Here is a 25,656-nt window from a genome sequence, read left to right on the forward strand (position 1 = left end):
AACTACGTCAACAAAATAAAATTCCAGCATCAGCCACTTTAATTGGATCTGATCAATTTACTTATGGTTCCATTTCTATTTATTTGTACAAATCAGAACCGAGAGGTTCCTTTTGGGCCCAAAGGTCGGCGTCCCGCAGGTTCCTCTCACGGGACCTTCCAGCTGGACGCCAACTGCCATCAAATCACAGCACGAAGTAGACCGCTCCGCCTCTCGTGATGTCACAGGTGCGTCACACAGGCCTTCTTCGAGCTCCGGTCTCTACGTTATTTCACCGGGAGACGGAGGAGGACATCCGGGATCTCCGGCGGAGCAAAGAGCTATTCTGTGGAGGTCAGTCACCGCGGATTCTGGCTTTTTGAGCCCTCGGTCACTGAGGATTTAAGTCGCGTTGAGCTGCTCATTCACGCCGACAAAACCCGCCGAGCTAACGCTAGCACGCGGCTAGCGCTAGCCCTCACAGCTAGCAACCAGAGTGTAGAAAGTCAGCAAACAAACAGACGGACTGTCGAGCCATTAAATGTTCTCAGGCTGGTTGCAGTCGCCGAGGACCGGGTCCTGGCGTGGGTTGGGCTGGTTTCAAAGTAAACTGTTAAAAGCCCGGCTAACCAAAACTGCTAAGAACACCGGCTGGTGATGTTAGCTCTGTGGCCGATATAAAGCGTTTATACTAAATGATCATTTTGTTCGTTTCATGCGTTAGATTATTTAAGTTTTTTGCTTGTATTATGTTTTGAGACATCAGCGAATTTTCAGAAAGTTCTGACAGGACAAAGTGATTGACAGCCGAGGAGTCCTACCGCTGAAAGGGATTTCTGTTAAGCAGCCAATCAGGAGGCTAGGAGGTAGGGGATGGGCGGTCCAGTCGGCGAGCGAAGTAGACTCGGAACAACATGCAGAACAAGGTCACACACGAGCTCGTCCTGAAAGAGGGTCAGAGGAGAAACTGGAACATGACGCAAAATGCTGTTACGTCAAAGATGTGGTTATGTGTCACCCAGGATCATGGTGTTTGACAGCTGGAGTGAACAAAGGATTATAATTGATGAGGACGAGGACATGGTCTCCCTGGTCCTCACAGATCAAGGATCAGCGTGTCGGTCACGTCATTTTGTGTCCCGCAGCCATTCTGGATTACGACGTGGTGGTCGCTGTGATACGATACGTGCATTTGGCGAACAATTGCAGAAGCTTCAATGTCGGTGTGAAGAAGCCTCACGGCACTGTGGCGCTGAGAGAGATCCGCTGCTAACAGAAATCCAGTGCTACCAGAATTTTATTTTATTCGGCAATAAAATCATATAAGAATATATAAAAAATACTGCCGAGGATAACACAAGAACGCTTCCAATACGGATGCTTATTTACATTGTGGTTCTCGAGCACCGAGCTGCTGATCCGCAAGCTGCCCTTCCAGCGCCTGGTGAGAGAAATCGCTCAGGACTTCAAGACCGACCTCCGCTTTCAGAGCTCCGCTGTGATGCTCTGCAGGAGGCCGGCGAGGCTGACCTGGTCGGCAGCTTCCTAGTTCACAATATCGCAGTGTGACGCTGTCGGCCAGTTCGTTACATCAACACTAAATTCACTATCTGGTACAAGATACGGATCCACTGAACCAACTGCTACACATCTATCACGATAAATAGCGTTATCTCGAGTATTTAAAGCATTGTAATAACTGTACATTCTCTCCATTTTTCTATCACGCGCCAGCCTCCTTGTAATCCAGAATGGAGACGGCACCTGTCCTGCAGCAAATCGGTCACGTGATTGAAAACCCTCTATACTGTTACTGATAACGGCAGCACGGTGGCTTAGTGGTTAGCACTGTTGCCTCACAGCAAGAAGGTCATGGGTTAATTTCCTGTCTGTGGCCTTTCTGCGTGAAGTTTGAATGTTCTCCCCGTGTTTCCGTGGGTTTCCTCCAGGTGCTCCAGCTTCCTCCCACATCCAAAGACATGCAGGTTAGGTGGATTGGAAACATTGTCTGTTGGTGTGAATGTGTTTGTCTATATGTGGCCCTGTGACTGACTGGCGTCCTGTCCTGGGTGAACCCCGCCTCACACTCTGACTGCTGGGATGGGCTCCAGCCCCCCTGCAACCCTTAATTGGATAAGCAGTTGAAGATGAGTGTGTGAGTGTGTGTTATTGATAACAAAGTGTAATTTGTTTATCAATAACACACTTTTATGTTGCAGGACCTCCCAAACTAGTTTAAAAACAAAATTAAATCTGAAATGGGAGACTGAGTTTACATTTCTCAGTTTTTCCCACACGATTTCTCCACTGTGAAATGGGTCATTTTTAATAACTGGTTAATCAGTAATTTCATAAAATGTTGAAAATATTGATCAGTGGTTTTATTGTAGTAGTGGTCAAATAATTTAACAATTGATGAATCGTTACAGCTTTTATGTGAAATAGCCTCTCTTGTTTTCTCTCTCTCTCTCTCTCTCTCAGTGGACACACGGACCAGTGGACGTTGGGATTTTTTTTTTTCCCCCCTTTCGGCTGTTGTGGATTAAGATTTTTCCGCCATTGTTTGGAGTTTGAGGACATCCCGGTGCCTTGGACTGAACACCACAGTGTGTTACCATAAAGACTGCTGATGCATCGTTTAAGGACTTGTGCGGCGCGTCTGTGTTCAATCACCGCCTCCCAGGCGGCTCAGACTGTCAGCCAGCAGCGACTAACCACAATTATTCCTGCCAGTGGTGCAAGGACGTTTCCGCCAATCAGGTGCTACACAGTACCGGTGGCTTCAGAACCGTTCCTGAACGGGACAAGCTCAAACTATGTTGAAGAAATGTACTATGCATGGCTAGAGAACCCCAAGAGTGTTCACAAGGTAAGGAGCACTGCTGCCCCCTGCTGATATGGAAGACCAGCGTACAGGGGATTCACATAACGCTATATAAGAATATTATCAGCTTTTGTTCATGTTCACTTGTCCAAGCGTGCAGATTTGCTACTTTCTTCTGATTGACATCACATTAAATTTATTTGGGCTCCATAGAGCTGTTGACTAAAGGAGGGCATGAGAACAGAAATGATTTTAAATGTCATCTATTATTTTCCACTTCAGATACCCAAACTGTCATATGGTTTTGTTTCCATGGTTGAAACAAGGGGGGTGGGGGGCTAACTTACTGCCTGGTGACTGCTAACTCTTAATCGAGATTGCAGCTTAATTAGAAGCAAATGTTTTTGAAAGTTTATCTAAAATGTGAGAATACTGGTTCACTGGAGTTGTAGAGAATATTTTACAAATAATGAGTGTTTATGAGTGCAATGGTAATAATATTTCATGAGATGAAAGATGGAGTATTTGTCTTTCACCTCATAGAATATTTTTACCATTGCACAAATAAAAAAAAATTCATTTGTATAATGCCAGAAATAAATCCTTGACATCACACTCACTCATCACTCATCTTCAACCGCTTTTCCGGGTTCAGGTCATGGGGGCAACAGCTCCAGCAGGGGACCCCAGACTTCCCTTTCCCGTGCCACATTGACTACCACTGACTGTCGGATCCTAAGGCGTTCCCAGGCCAGTGTGGGGATATAATCTCTCCACCTAGTCCTGGATCTTCCCTGGGGTCTCCTTCCAAATGGTCGTGCCTGGAACACCTCCTGAGGGAGGCATCCTTACTAGATGCTCGAACCACCTCAGCTGACTCCTTTCAATGCGAAGGAACAGCGACTCTACTCTGAGCTCCCCACAGATGACAAAACGTCTCACCCTGTCTCTAAGGGAGACACCAGCCACCCTCCTAAGGAAGCCCATTTAGGCCGCTTGTCCTCGCAGTCGAATTCTTTCGGACCCAACCCTCATGACCACAGGTGAGAGTAGGAACGAAGATTGACCAGTAGATCGAGAGCTTCGCCTTTCGTCTCAGCTCCCTTTTTGTGACAGTACAGTACAGCGAATGCAGCACCGCCCCTGCTGCGCCGATTCTTCGGGCAATCTCGTGCTCCATCATCCCCTCACTTGTGAACAAGACCCAAGGTCTTGGGGCAAGGCCGTATTCCCTACCCAGAGTAGGCAGTCCATTGGTTTCCTGCTGAGGCCCATGGCCTCAGATTTAGAGGTGCTGATCCTCATCCCAGCCACTTCACACTCGGCTGCGAACTGATCCAGAGAGTGTTGGAGGTCACTGGACAATGAAGCCAACAGGACCCCATCATCTGCAAAAAGCAGTGATGAGACCCTGAGCCCACGAAACCGGAAATCCTCCTCCCCCTGACTACGCCTCGATATCCTGTCCGTGAATATCACAAACAGGATTGGTGACAAGGTGGAGGCCAACCTCCTCCACTGAAAATGAGTCTGACTTACTGCCGAGCACACGAACAGAGCTCTTGCTTTGCGAGTAGAGAGATTGGATGGCCCTGAGACGGGATCCTCTCGCTCCATACTCCCGCAGCACCTCCCACAGTGTCTCCCAGGGTACCCGGTCATACGCCTTCTCCAAGTCCACAAAACACATGTAGACTGGATGGGCATACTCCCAGGCACCCCCCAAGAACAGGTCAGTTGTTCCACGACCAGGATGGAGCCTGCATTGTTCCCCTTTAATCAGCAGTTCGGCTATCGGCTGAACCCTACTTTCCAGCACCCTGGAGTAGACTTTACCAGGGAGGCTGAGTAGTGTGATGCCCCTGTAGTTGGCACACACTCTCTGGTCCCCCTTTTTAAATATGGGGACCACCACCCCAGTTTGCCACTCCTTAGGCACTGTCCCAGACCTCAATGCAATGCTGAAGAGATGTCTCATCCAAGACAGTCCCTCCACACCCAGAGCCTTCAGCATTTCTGGACGGATCTCATCAACCCCCGGGGCCTTGCCACTGTGGAGTTGTTTGACTACCTCAGTGACTTCCACCAGGCAGGGAAATTGATTAAAATTCTCCATCAGCTTCCAGCTCTGCCTCTACTGTAGAGGGCGCTCCGGTCTGATGCAGGAGTTCCACAAAATGTTCCTTCCAGTGCCAGATTACATCCTCAGTTGAGGTCAACAGAGTCCCACCTTTACTGTAGACAGCTTGGATGGTTCCCCGTTTTCCCCTTCTGAGGTGCCTCACGGTCCGCCAGAAGCACCTTGGTGCCGACCGAAAATCCTTCTCCGTGGTTGCTCCAAACTCCTCCCGCACCCGCTGCTTTGCCTCCCCCACAGCAGAGGCTGCTGCCCTTTGGGCCTGTTGGTACCTTGCAACTTCCTCTGGAGTCTTCTGAGATAACATATCCCAGAAGGACTCCTTCAGTTGGATGGCTTCCCTGACCACCGGTGTCCACTGCGGTGTTCGAGGGTTGCTGCCCCTTGAGACAGCTAAGACCTTCAGGCCACAGCTCCCCACTGCAGCTTCAGCAATGGAAGCTTTGAACATTGCCCATTCTGGTTCAATGCCCCCAACCTCCACAGGGATGCTAGAGAAGCTCTGCTGGAGGTGTGAGTTGAAGACCTGTCGGACAGTGGGCTCCTCCAGACGTTCCCAGTTCACCCGCACTATCCGTTTGGGCTTACCATGTTTGTCCAAAGTCCTCCCCTACTCTTTGATCCAATTCACCAGCAGATGATCAGTTGACAGTTCTGCCCCTCTCTTCACCCGAGTGTCCAGAACATGCAGCCTCAAATCAATATGATACAATCACAAATTTGATCATCGATCTTTGGCCTGCGGTGCTCTGGTACTACAACCCCTGGCGAAAATTATGGAATCACCGGCCTCGGAGGATGTTCATTCAGATGTTTAATTTTGTAGAAAAAAAGCAGATCAGACATGACACACAACTAAAGTCATTTCAAATGGCAACTTTCTGGCTTTAAGAAACACTGTAAGAAATCAGGAAAAAAAATTGTGGCAGTCAGTAACGGTTACTTTTTTTAGACCAAGCAGAGGGAAAAAATATGGAATCACTCAATTCTGAGGAATAAATTCTGGAATCACCCTGTAAATTTTCATCCCCAAAACTAACACCTGCATCAAATCAGATCTGTGCGTTAGTCTGCATCTAAAAAGGAGTAATCACACCTTGGAGAGCTGTTGCACCAAGTGGACTGACATGAATCATGGCTCCAACATGAGAGATGTCAGTTGAAACAAAGGAGAGGATTATCAAACTCTTAAAAGAGGGTAAATCATCACGCAATGTTGCAAACGATGTTGGTTATTCACAGTCAGCTGTGTCTAAACTCTGGACCAAATACAAACATGGGAAGGTTGTTAAAGGCAAACATACTGGTAGACCAAGGAAGACATCAAAGCGTCAAGACAGAAAACTTAAAGCAATATGTCTCAAAAATTGAAAATGCACAACAAAACAAATGAGGAACGAATGGGAGGAAACTGGAGTCAACGTCTGTGACCGAACTGTAAGAAACTGCCTAAAGGAAATGGGATTTACATACAGAAAAGCTAAACGAAAGCCATCATTAACACCTAAACAGAAAAAAACAATGTTACAATGGGCTAAGGAAAAGCAATCGTGGACTGTGGATGACTGGATGAAAGTCATATTCAGTGATAAATCGCGAATCTGCATTGGGCAAGGTGGTGATGCTGGAACTTTTGTTTGGTGCTGTTCCAATGAGATTTATAAAGATGACTGCCTGAAGAGAACATGTAAATTTCCACAGTCATTGATGATATGGGGCTGCATGTCAGGTAAAGGCACTGGGGAGATGGCTGTCATTACATCATCAATAAATGCACAAGTTTACGTTGATATTTTGGACACTTTTCTTATCCCATCAATTGAAAGGATGTTTGGGGATGATGAAATCATTTTTCAAGATGATAATGCATCTTGCCATAGAGCAAAAACTGTGAAAACATTCCTTGCAAAAAGACACATAGGGTCAATGTCATGGCCTGCAAATAGTCCGGATCTTAATCCAATTGAAAATCTTTGGTGGAAGTTGAAGAAAATGGTCCATGACAAGGCTCCAACCTGCAAAGCTGATCTGGCAACAGCAATCAGAGAAAGCTGGAGCCAGATTGATGAAGAGTACTGTTTGTCACTCATTAAGTCCATGCTTCAGAGACTGCAAGCTGTTATAAAAGCCAGAGGTGGTGCAACAAAATACTAGTGATGTGTTGGAGCGTTCTTTTGTTTTTCATGATTTCATAATTTTTTCCTCAGAATTGAGTGATTCCATTTTTTTTTTCTCTGCTTGGTCTAAAGTAACCGTTACTGACTGCCACAATTTTTTTTCCTGATTTCTTATAGTGTTTCTTAAAGCCAGAAAGTTGCCATTTGAAATGACTTTAGTTTTGTGTCATGTCTGTGATCTGCTTTTTTTCCACAAAATTAAACAACTGAATGAACATCTTCCGAGGCCGGTGATTCCATAATTTTTGCCAGGGGTTGTATGTACACTTATGAGCATCCTTATGTTTGCAAATGGTGTTCGTTATGGACAGTCCAGGGCTAGCACAGAAGTCCCATAACAAACGACCATTCGGGTTTAGATCAGGGAGGCCGTTCGTCCGAATCACACCTCTCCAGGTGTCTGTGTCATTGCCCACGTGTGCATTGAAGTCCCCCAACAGAACAATGGAGTCCCCCACCGGAGCCCCATACAGGACTCCAGTCAGGGACACCAAGAAGGCCAAATAGTCCAAAATTCTATTTGGTACATACGCAAAAACAGTCAGAGTTCCCCCCCTGCCACCCGAATTTATAAACAAGAGGAAAGGGACTTGTGCTCTTCCCAGTCTTACGGTGTCCCCCAAAGCTTGGTAGCAATACCGGGGTGCCCTGTCTCACCCAGGTGTCATCTGACTGAGCCTGGGGCATCACCGTGCAATGGTACAAAACATATGGAACTAAATTTGCGTGGTAAATGGAGCGCAATGGCAAATGGGACGGATGATCAATATTACATCACATACAAACCACCAATTAAATGACAGGGAGCTATTTAGGCATTATATAAACAACATTAATATGTTGAAAACTGTGGACTACCCCCTCAATTTTAGGGGAGAGTTCTGACCCAAGTGGAGGAGTTTAAGTATCTCAGGGTCTTGTTCACGGGTGGGGCTAAGTTGGAGAGTAGGGCTGCAGTCATCGATTATTTTAGTAATCGAGTATTCTGTCGATTATTCTTGTGATTAATCGAGTAATCGGATAAAAAGTACTTTTGCGTTTTAAAACATTAACAGTCCAGGGCTCTCCCTAAGTAATGGCACAGTGTCACAGAGTATGTCAAATATAGTGTATCCCTTTCTGTGTTCCTGGGTAAGTATTTTTTTTTCACATCTTTACAAGTTTTGGATCTTTCCTGGTGTCAGGAGCTCAGCCAAAGTCTTAACATTTTGCTGAAATGGCGATGGGTTGTGGCTTTCTGTTTTTTGTTTGCCCCAACTTGTAAAATTTAACCATTTTTATTGATTGATTTCTTAAGGTGGTGGACTGGGTCCCTGCATGAATTTCTTTTTAACACTCTCTCTGGGAGTCAGCCAGTGCATTTCATTTTCAGCTGGAGGTTGAACATGCAGCCTCGCAGTCACTGTCTTTTATTATTATTATTTTATTTTATTTGAGTTCCCGTGTTTGTGAAGCACTATGTGTTGCCCAAAAAAGTGAAAATAAAAAAGTGAAACACTCATTGCGAGTCTAAGCAAAACACAGAAGAAAGAATAGACTTCTTCCAGAGACTGTGGCTGGGATGGAGCTGTGTGAGGGCAGTGCTGAGCCGCTCACACCGGGCAGAGAGGCAGCAGCCGGCCGCCACCGCGTGTAGAGCAGCCAGCAGATGAAACTGTGTTGTTTTTTTTGTTTTTTTTTTAAGAAAACAAACACACTGCTTTGCTTTAAATGCACAGTAAGCTATTTCAGATGATCAGCGTGGATCGTCTTTTTCCTAAAAGGCTTTATTTCACTCTGTCGCATTGGAAAGCTGTAGCTTTTGTGCTAATTTGATTAGCGCTTGCTCTTGTCTTCTTCTGTTTGTTTTTCTGGGACATTACAGTGCCACACACAGGCCTGGCATATGTACTACAATGTTAAACGAAGCTTCGAAGCACAGAATTTGCCTCGAACATTTTTTGTAATCGAATTATTCGAATTACTCGACTAATCGTTTCAGCCCTGTTGGAGAGCGATTATCGATAGACAGAATGGGGAAGGCGGGTGTCTGATTTTACAGATGCTGTACCCGACCATCGTGGTGAAGGAGGAGCTCAACCTGAAGGCGAGATTCTCACATTACCCCTTGATTTATGCTCCTGTCCTCACCTATGGTCATGAACTTTGGGTAATGACTGAAAGACCAACAGGGTTGCATTAGAGGTTTTGGCCACTGAGTACTAGGACACACTAGGTGCTGAAAATATGAGCCTCAAGGCCCAGCACCGAGTCCCAGCACCTCAAGGCAGCAAAGCTGCCTCGCCTGAGCACTGAATTCAATTCATACAGCTGCTAATTTCAGGAGCTAGTCAAGTATGCTAAGAAAGGTGACAAATGATGCCAAGAAAGGAAAGTGTGTCTAAGATTATGTAGTATTATATTTAAAAAGGGCAGCGTAAACAAAAGTAAATCCATGGTTCTGTAGGGGTGCAGGTGTGTTGAAATGGAACCAGTGTTGGGTCTAGTTTTTGTTTTTGCACCTTCAAAAATGGCCGGAAATTTGTTAAAGTGAATCAGAAATAAAATAAATTGTTTGATAAATGTAGTGTTTGCTGCTGTGTTGAAAAATCTACACACAGTATCTTTAATCTGAGGGGCAGAGAGCTAGGTCAGAGGCTCAGACTAAATGTAGACCTTTTTTTTTTTGTTAAATGATTGTCATTCGTGTCAGATGAATTTACTCTGCAGCACTTTCATTATTTTTGTTTACCTATTTTTTTGACTAGTCGCATGACGTGTAATGTAGTGTAAGAGTTAGAGAACTTGGGCATGAATATGGCAGTGTGGGCTGAGAACTCTGGAACTGGTACGCAGAGTGGCTAGAAGAGTGAAGGAGGACCACCTCAGAACAGGCATTGACATTAAGCTTTTTAGTGTACTTGTCCATAGGACTAGTAACCCTGGCAGTTTACTTGTCCTATAGGAAAAACTGGTTGTCCAGACAACCTGTGACTGAGATTCAAATTAAATATTTATTACATTTACTTTGCTCTGTCTTGTCACTTAATAAAAACCTGTCATACTTCTTTTGTTTGTAAGTACTTTAACTTTAATATTCCAACATAAGAATTGCAGCTGAAATAGAAAAATCATTACATTTCAACATTTTCTGGGACTGAGATTCAAATTAAATATTTATTACATTTACTTTGCTCTGTCTTGTCACTTAATAAAAACCTGTCATACTTCTTTTGTTTGTAAGTACTTTAACTTTAATATTCCAACATAAGAATTGCAGCTGAAATAGAAAAATCATTACATTTCAACATTTTCTGGGACTGAGATTCAGATTAAATATTTATCACATCTACTTTGCTGTGACATATTACTTCATGAAAAAGTTAATACTGTCACTCTCCTGTGTTGGTGGTAACATTCAGTTTCCAAAAAATAAATTTTATTACATATTGCATGCATAGCCTCTTGCCGTTTAATCCGTTAACCAAGACATAGCTCATTATGTTTCTCTCCTGCGAAGTTCATCAGTGGGGAAAAAAATTAAATAATTGGTAAATGCCAGTATGCATCTGCTTCTCTCCTGTGTGTTTTCTAAATTCATCACTGTTCAATGCATGATCATTTTCCAGTATGTATTTTATAAAGCAAATCAAATTATTTTATTTCAACATTTAAAAATGACTTACTGGTCCGCAATTGAAGGAAAATCCCCACAGACATGGCAGTATATTGTGTTGTCCTCTTCCTTGTGCCCTAGCTACAGATAATCCTGTGTCCAGCTACTCACAAACTTCCTCTCTCTTCTTTTCTCTTCATTCCTCTTCTTTGAAGCTTCTACACTTGCAGGGCTTGATGTTTTGTGTTTGACTGGTGCTTTCCCTGGTATCTGGCCCGGTTTCGGAGGTTTTAGAAAAGACATTCTGTTCAATATATTCTTCAAAAGGCGTGTTAATCTATGCGATGTTCATTATCTAATGTTTCCCGTCACAGCATCGCGCAAGAAGAAGCTACGAACTAGAGGGTGACACGGGAGTAGATTTTCACTCCTGTCCCATCTCACTCCCACAGAAAAATTCCTGTCCCATCCCAATCCCGGGCCAGATAAATAAATAAAAAAAAACCATTCCCGTCCCACTCCTGGTAAAATGACTCCCACTCCTGTACTGCTCCCATTTTTTTCCTTCTTTTAGTTTTTAGGCTTTAGTGTTCTGCAGTTTTATTTCAGACGATGTGGCAACAGAAACAGTTATGCCTTAATCCAAAAAAAAAAAAAAAAAAAAAACTTCACTAAAAGACACAAAACATAAATAATGCATGGCCTGTGGTCAGTGGTGGGCACTCTTCCGATAATCCGATAACAGATAATTATCGAAGATAATGTTTTCATTATCAGATTATGTTTTTAGATCGGACCAATTATCTTCCGATTAATTTTTGTCCGATAACTTTTAAACCGATAAACAAAGCCGAACAGTGACAAGCATTTTTAAAATTTAAAATCAGTTCAGCACCCACCTGTTAAAAGTTTTTTTAACAGACGCAGTTATACCCTCTGCTAACAGAAGAAAACTGCTTGTATAAAAAGGATCTCAATCCTCTGCAGACAAAGGAGAAACGGCCCAAAAAAAAACCATTTCCTTTAACACCATACCGATATGCTGGCAATATCACCTAAGTCATCCAGAGGCATACATTTTTAAATTTTAACCAAACTAATTTTGGACAAGTTATTTAAAATTACTGTCATGTCTGAAGGTTTATAAAGTGAAAATATCAGATATACGTTTTAGTTTTAAAGTAATGTGCTAATTTTTAAGGTTTTGTGAGCACATGCTATGCCCCGCAGTGCATTATGGGTACGATGATGTAATCTCAGTACGTCACGACAGGACAAATGCATTTCAGACACTCTGTCCAGGCTCCACAGACAACAGCATTAAACTCTACTGCCTAAAACTCTCTTGAATATATTCTCTGCGTTTATAGACGTTGGTTTTATATTTGCATTTGTTAAATTCCATGCATTTTAAATGTAGCAGACAGGGATTGTCTGGAATTTTGTTTTCAAGGCCTCTACTGCCATCTACTGGCCAGTAGTGTTCATGACAGTATTTGCCCTAAGTACTAAGCATCTGGGAACCAGTAGATGGCAGTGTTGTATTTATTTTGACCCCGGTTATATCAGATGATTGTCAAATCAACTTTTTGGCTTTGCAAATGGCTTTGTTTTTTTTACAAATGAAGTTTAAAAACAAAACAACAGCAAAATAATAATAATATTACAAGACAGCTCTGCAGTGTTTGCACAGGCACAGTGCAAGCGTTTGGATGCTTGTAGCTTTTCAGCACAATAATATCAAACAGGTTTGATTCTCATTCGACCATACGATTGGCGATCAGGATGTGGTCTTCAGATGTTGACCGCAGCTTGATACTACAATTACACTACACGATGCAGGATGCACGATTAACCTGAAACTCGGTCCAAAAAATTCCTGCATGAAAAATCATCTCGCACAGTGTAAAGCACGTTTTACAACATCATCATCGTGCGCACATTCTCTCCACATGCAAAACATTTTGCGATGACACTTGCAGGGCTCCGTAAAAATGCCTGTTTTTACAAATAAAAAAATGGAATATTTTACAAAAGCACATTTATCTTTAAACACTAACACACAACAGACGTCACATTAACGTGTTGGTTTACATAATGAATGACTGAACCAATCAGTGTTTTAGCAGAGACACTTTTACCCAGAATCCTTTGCGATCTGTCTGTTTGTTACAAAACCTCAGAATTGGTGCATTATTCAACATTAAAAGATATGTTATATTTTAACTTTGTACAAATGACAGAATTGACATTAATGGAGTTATTCTATCAGTATTAATGCTATTTATAAATCAAAACCATAACTCAGCATGACTTTATTTTTCAAGACCTCCGCCTGACCGGAGCATTGTAATTGATAGAGAGTTGGCCTTATGGCAGCTCTCGGGGTGCCTCTGTGCTGAGAGTGCTGTAGTAAACAAGAGCTTCCAGCAGGGGCAGAATGTTGAAAGAAAAAAGTGTGGTCTCATTGTTTGGGTCTGTTGTTACTTTTAATATTATTAGAAGCTATTAAGTTTGTTTTACTAGTAGTTGATGTGCCAGAGATAATGTTGGAATTTATGTTATCGGTTATCTGTAACTTCCGATACATTTTTGGGTGGTTTATTGTTTTATCTTTATCGAAGTTAACTTTTCAGTTATCTGTTATCGAAGTTAATTTTTAGGTTATCTGTGCCCACCACTGCCTGTGGTCTTATAGTTTTTCAAATGTGGTCATGATGGACACGTAATGATCCTGACATTTACTTTGTCTTCTATTTCTGTAACTGCAGACTGTATGAAACATATTTCATGTTTTGTGAGGTCAGCTTTATTTTTATTTATTTTTTGTTAATATATATCCATTCCTACATTTGAGGCCTGCAGCATTTTCCAAGAAAAAAAGGTTGGAACAGGGCAGTTTATTGTTAATGGAAGAATTACTTCATAATATTTACAGCCAGTTTTCTTGGGAAATGTCAGAGGATGAATACATGAACATTTGCAACTCACTGAATATTTCTTAGACTTTATTTACATCAATCATTCAGAAATACAAACAGTGTGATACTTTATGGTAATGAATTTTAATCCGCCCCAATCACGTGATAAATAGCAAAGTTGACTCCCATCCCGTGGGAATCCCATGGGAATCCCGTGACCCGTGGGATTCCCGAAAAAATGTCAGCCTCTGCTACGAACACACACTCCATACAGTTGTCTCTCGCACACATTATCATGTTTTCCGATTCTCCACTGCGTGGAGAGTTGCGGGAAAAACCGAAGCCGCTTTCTCGCGAGGTGCAAGACAAGATGTAATGTAAATAAGAAAACAAAAAGGCGCCAGTCGGGTATTTTGGTTCCGAGCGATGAAAATAAAGAATTTGAACGTTTTAAACCAAAAAAAAGCCACTTGTATGGTCGGACAACGATTTAGAGCATATTGCTTGTCCTATCACATTTTACACTTGTCCCGGACAACCCAGGCAAACATGAAGCTTATTATCTGGGCCGTCGTTAAACCGCGTCTTTGCCAGGAAAGAAAGTGAACTCGTCCATTTCTACCAAGAGCAGTCAAATATGGAACCAGAGTTCTTCCAGAGGCTTATTGACAGTCACTAAAAGCATTTGGTCAGATGTCCTCCTGGACAGTCAGCCAAAGGGTGAACCAGAGGTTCAAAACCTAACCAAAAACAAACCCAAAAGGACCGTGATAATCCTTTGAGGCCTCTGCCATATTTAGTTTCCTGTGGGGGATCTTGGTGGCTACTTAATGTTGAGGTTTAATCCGGTGGTGAAGGACAGTCAGGCTAATAATAGCAGGTAGCTGCTCAGTCACATGACACCTGCTTTACTTTCCACACGGAGCTGACATCACAGAACAAACCGGAGGCCACGATACTTTACTGTCTTTTTTTTTTTTAATCCTGTCATATTTTCCAAACCTGACTAGGGCTGCAGCTATCACATATTTTTGGAATCGAGTATTCTATCGATTATTTTGTAATCGGATAAAGAAGTACTTTTGTATTTTTAAACAATATCAGTAGTGGCAGGGCTCTCCCTAAGCAATGGCACAATGTCGCTGTCATCCTGCAGATTTTTAAGTTTAGGATGTTTCCTGTCTCTTTGTTTTCCCAGGTAATTATTTATTTTTTCTTTTTTTGTAATTTTTTTATTTTTAAGTTTTCAAATATATGAAAATAGAGGGGGGAAAAAAACCACAATAAAAAAACAATGGGAAAGAGTGCTGTTACATTTGGTCAGAAAATGAATAATCAGTATTCATTGATAAAAATATTGTTCAAATAAAGTCCGATCTTGTATATTTCACATATTCTGTCCACTTTGTCCATGTTTTGTAAAAAGAGTCTCTTTGGTTCCGAATGATGGAGGATAGTTTTTCCATCTCGTAGATATCGTGGACTATTTCTGTCCATTCTTCCACCGAGGGAGGGTCTGCCTTCAACCATTTTCTTGTGATGGCTTTTTTACTTGCTATTAATAGGATTGCCAATAATTTTGTTTCGTCCCTTCTCCAATTCTGAACATTTACATCTCTCAAATATAAGCATTCAAATGTAAACGACACTTTAGAGCCAAAAACATAACTTACAGATTGCAAATCTGTGACCAGTATGATTTGAGAATACTGCAATCCCAAAAAATGTGATAGTGGTTGGCCCCAGATGAGCCACAGAGCCTCCAACATGAATCCCCACTCCCTCTGTGTCTTTTTTGAACAGGTGTGGTAAAGAACCTCATAATACTCTTCCATCCAAACTCTCACCATGTATTAGATCCTGTAGTCTTCCACTGAAGATGACAAATCTTTTCCTAACTTTCAGTTGAAATATTCAGATTGCCCTCAATTTGCCATTTTTTCTGAATGTACTCTGTGTTACCTTCTTTACTTAACTGAATTGCTTTATACAAATTAGATATTATATTGTTCATAGAAATTGATTTTGTTAGAGTTAAAAAGGTGTGTATAAATCCTAATTCACTGTTTTCCCATAAGACTTTGATGTTTTGATCGAAATGATGTCGGATTTGTAAACATCTATAGAAGTCATCTTGACGAAGACCATTTTTTTCCTTCAGTTTTTCAAAGCTCATGAACACCCCCTTGTGGATGAAAGAGTAGTACGAAGTTAGACCCTTTGAGATCCAAGTTTTAAAACTGTTATCTTGAGTATTTGGCAAAAAGTCTGAATCATATGCTATCCATCTTAATATCCCAGAGTTTTTCTGCAGTTTACAAATTTTTAGTACCCCATCCCAACATTTCAGCATAGATTCGTACATAAAATCTTTTCTTAATTTTTTATCTGACAATATTGCCATAATTAGTATTTTTTCTGTTTCTACCCTTCCAGCTGGCTGAGTAGGTTGGGGAACCTAAACATATCAGAGGTCTGAGTTGGGCCGCTTAGTAATATTCTTGAAGGCAAGGTAGCTCGAGTCCACCTTTCTCCATCAACTGTAGTGTTTTATATTTAACTCTAGCTTTTTTGTTTTGCCAAATATATTTACCCAACATTCTATCCCATTCATCAAAATATTTCTGTGATATCCAGACTGGTAAACAATGAAATAAATACAGTAATCGTGGAAGGATGTTCATTCTGATTGATTCCACACGAGAGTGCAAGCCCAAAAAGGGGACTGTGCTCCACCTCTGTAAATCTGTTTTAATTTTTGAGATTAATGGACCATAATTTGCATCAAAAAGTTTATCACAATCTTCTATTAAAACAACTCCCAAATATTTGATGTTATTTGAGTCCCATTTTCATTTATGTGTTTTTTATACTTAGTGGTGGCTTATAGTTTAGTTTTAACACTTGAGTTTTATTTATGTTGATTTTATATCCAGAGAGAGATATTTATCCAACGCCTGCATTAGTTTGGGTAGAGATTAAGAGGGCTCAGTCAAAAATATCAGTATGTCGTCCGCAAAAAGGGCTAGTTTTTGTTCACCTGAGTCAAGGTTTACTCCTTTGATTTCTGTAGTCTGTCTTATAACTTGGCTCAAAGGCTCAATGAATAGAGCTACTAAAAGTGTGGAGGCTCCACACCCTTGACGAGTGCCTCTCTCCAAGGTAAAAGTTTTGGTCAAATCCCCGTTAATTTTTATTCTGGCAATTGGTTTGTTGTATAACGCAGCAAAAGTGTCAATAATATTATGATGGAAGCCTAATTTAGCCATTATTTTATATAGAAATTCCCATCGTACCGAATCAAATGTTTTTTCAGCATCTAAACTATCATGAGTGTTTCCAAATTACATTTTTTGACATGTTTCATAACTAATAATGTTTTTCGAATATTGTCCTACGTCTCTCTGTCTAATGAAACCCGTCTGGTCTTTGTTTATAAGGTCTGGTAGAATTGTCTGTAATCTTTTGCATAAAATAGAGGTAAAAAGTTTGTACTCTATGTTGAGCACACTTACAGGGTGATAGTTTTCACATTGCATTTTGTCTTTTTCTTTTGGGATTATGGAAATGATGGCTTCTTTCCAAGAAGGTGGTATACTTTTCTTGTCAATAATCCAATTGAACATTTTCACCAATGTTAAAGCCCCGTTTACACATAGACGGTAAACTCTCCCGGAAGCGTCCTGGCAGAGATTTTGCCCCCTCCGGGCCGTTTTAGGGATCAAACGCCGTAGGTAATGCCGGCGCACGGGGGCGTGGTTTGGTTCCGGCTTCACCGGGAATCGTCGAAAAAATTATTCAACATGTCGAATAATTCCGGGAGCGCTCCCAGGACAACGCGAACAACTGCGTTTGATACTTCTTAATCGCCGTGTCATCCCGCCCCTTCCTGTAGTGCCGCAGTTTACACCGCCGTAATTGGCGGCCGGCGTTGTATCCCAACCAACGGCGTGTAAAACGGCGATAGAGCCCACATCGGCTTCCTCAAAGGCGTTTTAACTGGCGACAGAGGCAGACAAAATGGCGGCGCTAGCGGACAGTACGCTGTTCTAAACGCTACCTCCCGGTTAACGGCGTTCCAAACGGCCGATAGGCGGCAGTCAGTATAAAAACGCTAGCGCACTGCATGCAGGTCTCTCACTCGCGGCCAGCTCCAGATATTTTTGCAGAGAAGCTCCAGTATACCTCCTAAAATAAAATTGGCAGCGGCAAGGACTTACCAAGAGGTCTAGTTCAAAAGCAGAGGGTAGCCCTGTGGTGGAAACGAGCAACACGTTGAGGAGGGGAAAAGGAGAGAAAAGAAAAGGCTGAGAGATGAGCTCCCTGTCACTCCCTCCCCCTGCACTGACAGCTTTTTCAGCCTATTATACTCTGGGGGCCGTGCCTATAAGCAAAAGTTCCTGGAGTAAAGCAGGATTTGCCTGGATAAATCCAGCGGTACACAGGGCATTATCAGAATCAATCAATCAATCAATTTTTTTTATTAAATACTGCCTAAGGGAAGCATATATAAAGTGAATAAAATTGGTCCTAGCACAGAACCTTGTGGAACTCCATAATTAACTTTAGTCTGTGAAGAAGATTCCCCATTTACATGAACAAATTGTAATCTATTAGACAAATATGATTCAAACCACCGCAGCGCAGTGCCTTTAATACCTATGGCATGCTCTAATCTCTGTAATAAAATTTTATGGTCAACAGTATCAAAAGCAGCACTGAGGTCTAACAGAACAAGCACAGAGATGAGTCCACTGTCCGAGGCCATAAGAAGATCATTTGTAACCTTCACTAATGCTGTTTCTGTACTATGATGAATTCTAAAACCTGACTGAAACTCTTCAAATAGACCATTCCTCTGCAGATGATCAGTTAGCTGTTTTACAACTACCCTTTCAAGAATTTTTGAGAGAAAAGGAAGGTTGGAGATTGGCCTATAATTAGCTAAGATAGCTGGGTCAAGTGATGGCTTTTTAAGTAATGGTTTAATTACTGCCACCTTAAAAGCCTGTGGTACATAGCCAACTAACAAAGATAGATTGATCATATTTAAGATCGAAGCATTAAATAATGGTAGGGCTTCCTTGAGCAGCCTGGTAGGAATGGGGTCTAATAAACATGTTGATGGTTTGGATGAAGTAACTAATGAAAATAACTCAGACAGAACAATCGGAGAGAAAGAGTCTAACCAAATACCGGCATCACTGAAAGCAGCCAAAGATAACGATACGTCTTTGGGATGGTTATGAGTAATTTTTTCTCTAATAGTTAAAATTTTGTTAGCAAAGAAAGTCGTGAAGTCATTACTAGTTAAAGTTAATGGAATACTCAGCTCAATAGAGCTCTGACTCTTTGTCAGCCTGGCTACAGTGCTGAAAAGAAACCTGGGGTTGTTCTTATTTTCTTCAATTAGTGATGAGTAGAAAGATGTCCTAGCTTTACGGAGGGCTTTTTTTATAGAGCAACAGACTCTTTTTCCAGGCTAAGTGAAGATCTTCTAAATTAGTGAGACGCCATTTCCTCTCCAACTTACGGGTTATCTGTTTTAAGCTACGAGTTTGTGAGTTATACCACGGAGTCAGGCACTTCTGATTTAAAGCTCTCTTTTTCAGAGGAGCTACAGCATCCAAAGTTGTCTTCAATGAGGATGTAAAACTATTGACGAGATACTCTATCTCCCTTACAGAGTTTAGGTAGCTACTCTGCACTGTGTTGTTATATGGCATTAGAGAACATAAAGAAGGAATCATATCCTTAAACCTAGTTACAGCGCTTTCTGAAAGACTTCTAGTGTAATGAAACTTATTCCCTACTGCTGGGTAGTCCATCAGAGTAAATGTAATGTTATTAAGAAATGATCAGACAGAAGGGAGTTTTCAGGGAATACTGTTAAGTCTTCTATTTCCATACCATAAGTCAGAACAAGATCTAAGATATGATTAAAGTGGTGGGTGGACTCATTTACTTTTTGAGCAAAGCCAATAGAGTCTAATAATAGATTAAATGCAGTGTTGAGGCTGTCATTCTCAACATCTGTGTGGATGTTAAAATCGCCCACTATAATTATCTTATCTGAGCTAAGCACTAAGTCAGACAAAAGGTCTGAAAATTCACAGAGAAACTCACAGTAACGACCAGGTGGACGATAGATAATAACAAATAAAACTGGTTCTTGGGACTTCCAATTGGATGGACAAGACTAAGAGACAAGCTTTCAAATGAATTAAGCTCTGTCTGGGTTTTTGATTAATTAATAAGCTGGAATGGAAGATTGCTGCTAATCCTCCGTCCCGGCCCGTGCTACGAGCATTCTGACAGTTAGTGTGACTCGGGGGTGTTGACGTCATTTAAACTAACATATTCCATCCTGCTGTAACCAGGTTTCTGTTAGGCAGAATAAATCAATATGTTGATCAATATTATATCATTACCAACAGGGACTTAGAGAGAGAGACCTAATGTTTAATAGACCACATTTAACTGTTTTAGTCTGTGGTGCAGTTGAAGGTGCTATATTATTTTTCTTTTGAATTTTATGCTTAAATAGATTTTGCTGGTTATATGGTGGTCTGGGAGCAGGCACCGTCTCGACGGGGATGGGGTAATGAGGGGATGGCAGGGGGAGAGAAGCTGCAGAGAGGTGTGTAAGACTACAACTCGGCTTCCTGGTCCCAACCCTGGATAGTCACGGTTTGGAGGATTTAAGAAAATTGGCCAGATTTCTAGAAATGAGAGCTGCTCCATCCAAAGTGGGATGGATGCCGTCTCTCCTAACAAGACCAGGTTTTCGCCAGAAGCTTTGCCAATTATCTATGAAGCCCACCTCATTTTTTGGAACACCACTCAGACAGCCAGCAATTCAGGAGAACATGCGGCTAAACATGTCACTCCCGGTCCGATTGGGGAGGGGCCCAGAGAAAACTACAGAGTCCGACATTGTTTTTGCAAAGTTACACACCGATTTAATGTTAATTTTAGTGACCTCCGATTGGCGTAACCGGGTGTCATTACTGCCGACGTGAATTACAATCTTACCAAATTTACGCTTAGCCTTAGCCAGCAGTTTCAAATTTCCTTCAATGTCGCCTGCTCTGGCCCCCGGAAGACAATTGACTATGGTTGCGGTGTCGCTAACTTCACATTTCTCAAAACAGAGTCGCCAATAACCAGAGGTTGATCCTCGGCGGGTGTGTCGTCGAGTGGGGAAAAAACGGTTAGAAATGTGAACGGGTTGGCGGTGTACACGGGGCTTCTGTTTAGGGCTACGCTTCCTCCTCACAGTCACCCAGTCAGCCTGCTTTCCCGGCTGCTCGGGATCTGCCAGGGGGGAACTAACGGCGGCTAAGCTACCTTGGTCCGCACCGACTACAGGGGCCTGGCTAGCTGTAGAATTTTCCACGGTGCGGAGCCGAGTCTCCAATTCACCCAGCCTGGCCTCCAAAGCTACGAATAAGCTACACTTATTACCAGTACCGTTACTGCTAAAGGAGGCCGAGGAATAACTAAACATTTCACACCCAGAGCAGAAAAGTGCGGGAGAGACAGGAGAAGCCGCCATGCTAAATCGCTAAGAGCTAGTAGCTACGCTAAGCTAGCGGATTCCTAAAAACACGCAAAGTGAATAATGTGTAATAATTTAGAGGTGATTCAGCAGAAGGAGTGCTTAGTTAAGGCACGTAAAGATTACACTGGGAAACAAATCGTAATCTAGATAACTAGATCAATCTAACTGCGCAGATTAAACACTAACCAGATACAGAAAAACACCGCTGTGCTCCGGAACAGGAAGTGATACAATACCGCAGTGAGAGCCAACCACCACCATCATGCGCGTCTTAAACCTGCATTGTAAAGGATAGAACTTCACTTTCCTCGAATTACGGCTTCAAAAGCGTCCATAGTATTGCAGGGGAGACCCCATCAGTGTCATTGTATCAAGATAAGACTGAATTTCCATTTTCAGGGTGTTTTGACTGTCAGTATCTTTCAAGATATTGGAATTTAACTTCCATAGGGTGGATCTATCCTGTTGCTAATATTGACTGTTAAATACACTGGTTCATGATCTGATATGGCACAAGTTCCAATCTCACAAGTCAATACTGCTATGCATACATTCTTGAACATAAAAAAAATCTATTCTTGAATAAACATTGTGAGCTGAGGAATGAGTAGTCGAGCACTCATGTGGTTATTTTCCCCTCCAACTCATTATTCCCACTTCTTTCATAAAATTAACCTTTCTATAATATTTTTAGCATCTGGTCTGCCATTTGAGCTGTCAGTTTTTAGTTGAAAATCACCTCTGCATATGGGAATACCTGACATTTAGTTGTGGTTCAAGTACATGTTTATATATTGACAGTCACTGCCAGGTGGCATGTATACATTTAATAGACTCAGTAATGTTCCCTCCAGTTTACCTATGACCAAATTGGTATCTTCCTTCTTTATCCTTACATTCATAAATATATTCAAAATTCACTGCGTTTGGACAACAAAATTGCTACTCCGCTACGTTTCCCAGAGCTGGGAGAAGAAAAATATACTTTAGAGTATCCCATTTTGTTCAATTGGCATGCTCACAATCATCCAAGTGAGTCTCCTGAAGAAATGCTATCTGGACTTTCTCCCTTTCAATTGTGGTTAATATTTTGATCTCTTAATTGGATTGTGTATCCCATTTATATTTAGTGAAACAAATTTTACAGACCGGGCTGACATCTGAGTGTATTAGCATTAACAAAGTCATTAAACATGGCACTCTTCCCTTCCTGCAAAGAACAACAGTGTAATACAACACAACCAAAAAGAACAGAAATGAACCATGACTCCCTATGTTGGGGTCTGTGCAATAGAACCCTCTTGTGTCCCAGGGGGCGCTCTAAGGCAGTGACCCTGCTGCTGTTAACAGTGCAGGGGATCCTTATGGCTATGACAGTGTTATGTAAACTCCATAGTAGAACCTTCAATATTACAATATTTTACTCACCCAGTCATTTCAAACTTATCATATTTCAATCAAAAGGACATTTTCATTCAAAAGACCTCGCAGTCTTAAACCTTTACTCCGTGCTTGTGCTCGGGGATGTTCTCCGGAATGCGCGTAGCTTCTCCTTGTAACTGGGGTCCCGCTCGGAATCAGGTGCATTCTTCCTCACGCGTCGGTCCACCCGGGTCCAGGTCATCTGTTGGATGCGTTCCACAAGTGATGTTGGTGTCTGTATCAATCAATTCAATCAATCAATTTTTTTATATAGCGCCAAATCACAACAAAACAGTTGCCCCAAGGCGCTTTTATATTGTAAGTCAAGGCCATACAATAATTATGTAAAACCCCAACGGTCAAACGACCCCTGTGAGCAAGCACTTTGGCTACAGTGGGAAGGAAAAACTCCTTTTAACAGGAAAGAACCTCCAGCAGAACCAGGCTCAGGTAGGGGGCAGTCTCTTGCTGGGACTGGTTGGGGCTGAGGGAGAGAACCAGGAAAAAAGGACATGCTGTGGAGGGGAGCAGAGATCGATCACTAATGATTAAATGCAGAGTGGTGCATTACAGAGCAAAAAGAGAAGAAAACAGTGCATCATGGGAACCCCCCAGCAGTCTACGTCTATAGCAGCATAACGAAGGGATGGTTCAGAGGTCACCTGATCCAGCCCTAACTATAAGCTTTAGCAAAAAGGAAAGTTTAAGCCTAATCTTAAAAGTAGAGAGGGTGTCTGTCTCCCTGATCTGAATGGGGAGCGGTGCCACAGGAGAGGAGCCTGAAAGCTGAAGGCTCTGCCTTCCCATTCTACTCTACAAAGAACCCTAGGAAACTACAAGTAAGCCTGCAGTCTGAGAGCGAAGCGCTCTATTGGGTGATATGTACTACGAGGTCCCTAAGATAAGATGGGACCTGATTATTCAAAACCTTATAAGTAAGAAGAAGAATTTAAATTCTATTCTAGAATTAACAGGAAGCCAATGAAGAGAGGCCAATATGGGTGAGATATGCTCTCTCCTTCTAGTCCCTGTCAGTACTCTAGCTGCAGCATTTTGAATTAACTGAAGGCTTTTCAGGGAACTTTAGGACAACCTGATAATAATGAATTACAATATCCAGCCTAGAGGAAATAATGCTGAATTAGGTTTTCAGCATCACTCTGAGACAAGACCTTTCTGATTTTAGAGATATTGCGTAAATGCAAAAAAGCAGTCCTACATCTTGTTTAATATGCGCTTTGAATGACATATCCTGATCAAAAACTGTATCAAGATTTCTCACAGTATTACTTAGAGGTCAGGGTAATGCCATCAGAGTAAGGATCTGGTTAGACACCATGTTCTAAGATTTGTGGGGCCAAGTACACATAACTCAGTTTTATCTGAGTTAAAAGCAGGAAATAGAGGTCATCCATGTCTTTATGTCTGTAAGACAATCCTGCAGTTTAGCTTAATGGTGTGTGTCCTCTGGCTTCATGGATAGATAAAGCTGGGTATACTCTGCGTAACAATGAAAATTTAAGCAATAACGTCTAATAAGTATGGAGCCTTGACTGCGTATCCCTGTTTCACCAATCTCTGCCGCCTCCGCGCCGTGTCATAGGATCATAACTCATCACAGTGTCTCACACGCAGCCTGGCGGGGAAGAGTGTTTTGAAAACCGCAGTCCTTTCTCTTTTAACACTTTCGGATTTCACCGTATTCTCTCCACTTACAAATGGCAGGTGGAAAGTCCTGGGTCCAGGTTACTTGTTTATCTTTCCACTGAAACCTTTCATTTCCCAGTGTGCAAAAGGACAATTATCTCAGTCATCAATGGCAATTAGAAATCATGATATTCAGAACATGGTATGTCGGACTTCTGACACCACCCTGGGAATTTCAACAGGAATTCGACAATTTGAATAACTTCAACCCTCAGACACACAGTTCGTTGTAATTGAGACAGAGACGTGGTTCCCAAATACAAACAAAAATTTATTAATAACAATGAAGTTCTAGTTTAAAAGACAATTTATAAAAAACTCATTTAAAACACCACCAATTATGACCACCTAAGGGCGCCCTTGCATCACGCAGCCCGGCAGCACACGCAGCTGGCAGAGTTTTCCAAATGTCCACATAGCACAAGCCGCCGCAGCAAACAGGGCACATCCACTGGTCCCACGGGACGAAATCTTTCAGCAGAGCACCAGAGCAAAGCAGCAGGGCCTCCTTCCAACAGCTTGGTCCAAAATCCGAACCGTCCGTCACAGCAATCAGCTGTAACTCGACACCACCCCAGAGCGTCAAGAGCACCACAAACTCAGCAGCGCACCACCAACGACAGCCCACACAGAGGTCTCTGTCTTCACGGGAACATGGAAGTGAACACGTCCAAACACCTGCAGTCAGTCTCCAGAAAGAGAAAGGAGCACACACACTCCCTCTTTTATGCAAACACTCCTCTGCCACAACCAGCTGCACTCAATCCACCAGCTGAACATCATTAAGGTCATCCATCCTGCTACAATCCACCCCCACAAATTATATCGTCGCCCGACGATGGAATAGACCCCATTCCTTAACCTTACATACCACCTATATTACATAGGGCCAGAAGGACCCACTTGCACTGCAGACCGTGGAAGATGATGAATTTAGAATGATGACCCGCAGTAACCCTAGTCGTCCGCCGAAGTACAACCTCTTCACTAGGGGGGAGGGAAGACATACTAGACTCCACTGGCAGAGGTGGCACAGCAACCACTGGATCTACTGGTGGACTCAACTGCGGGGCAGGTAAACTCACAACCTCCGCACTCTCCATCTGAGGGGCAACCTGGGTCACCTCTCCCACCCCCCACCTGAGGAGCAGGCGGAGTCACCACTTCCCGCACAACTGAAGTAGACGCAGGGTCCTCGGATCCTGACACCAACCACCCGCCATTACTTCACCACCTGTCCTGTAATTGCTCCACCACAGGTGGAGAAAACTCCACAGGGGGCAGAGAATGGGCCACAACCTCATCAGGGGACCCAAGCCCTACCACTACC

The 25,656-nt window shown here is 42.5% G+C and overlaps 1 protein-coding gene across 3 annotated transcripts in view; it reads left to right on the forward strand.

Annotated features, from left to right (window-relative positions):
* Window positions 1–215: 215 nt before the first annotated feature.
* Window positions 216–25,656, forward strand: part of ogdha (oxoglutarate (alpha-ketoglutarate) dehydrogenase a (lipoamide)) — a 129,307-nt gene continuing 103,866 nt past the window's right edge. For all 3 annotated transcript variants that reach the window (XM_034171373.1, XM_034171371.1, XM_034171372.1), the window contains exons 1-2: window positions 216–333; window positions 2,461–2,848. In XM_034171373.1, coding sequence (XP_034027264.1) covers window positions 2,609–2,848 — 240 coding nt within the window. In that variant the 5' untranslated portion in view covers window positions 216–333; window positions 2,461–2,608. The remainder of the gene's footprint in view (window positions 334–2,460; window positions 2,849–25,656) is intronic.

The sequence above is a fragment of the Thalassophryne amazonica genome, chromosome 5 (assembly GCF_902500255.1).
Source record: "Thalassophryne amazonica chromosome 5, fThaAma1.1, whole genome shotgun sequence".
Classification (NCBI taxonomy): domain Eukaryota; kingdom Metazoa; phylum Chordata; class Actinopteri; order Batrachoidiformes; family Batrachoididae; genus Thalassophryne; species Thalassophryne amazonica.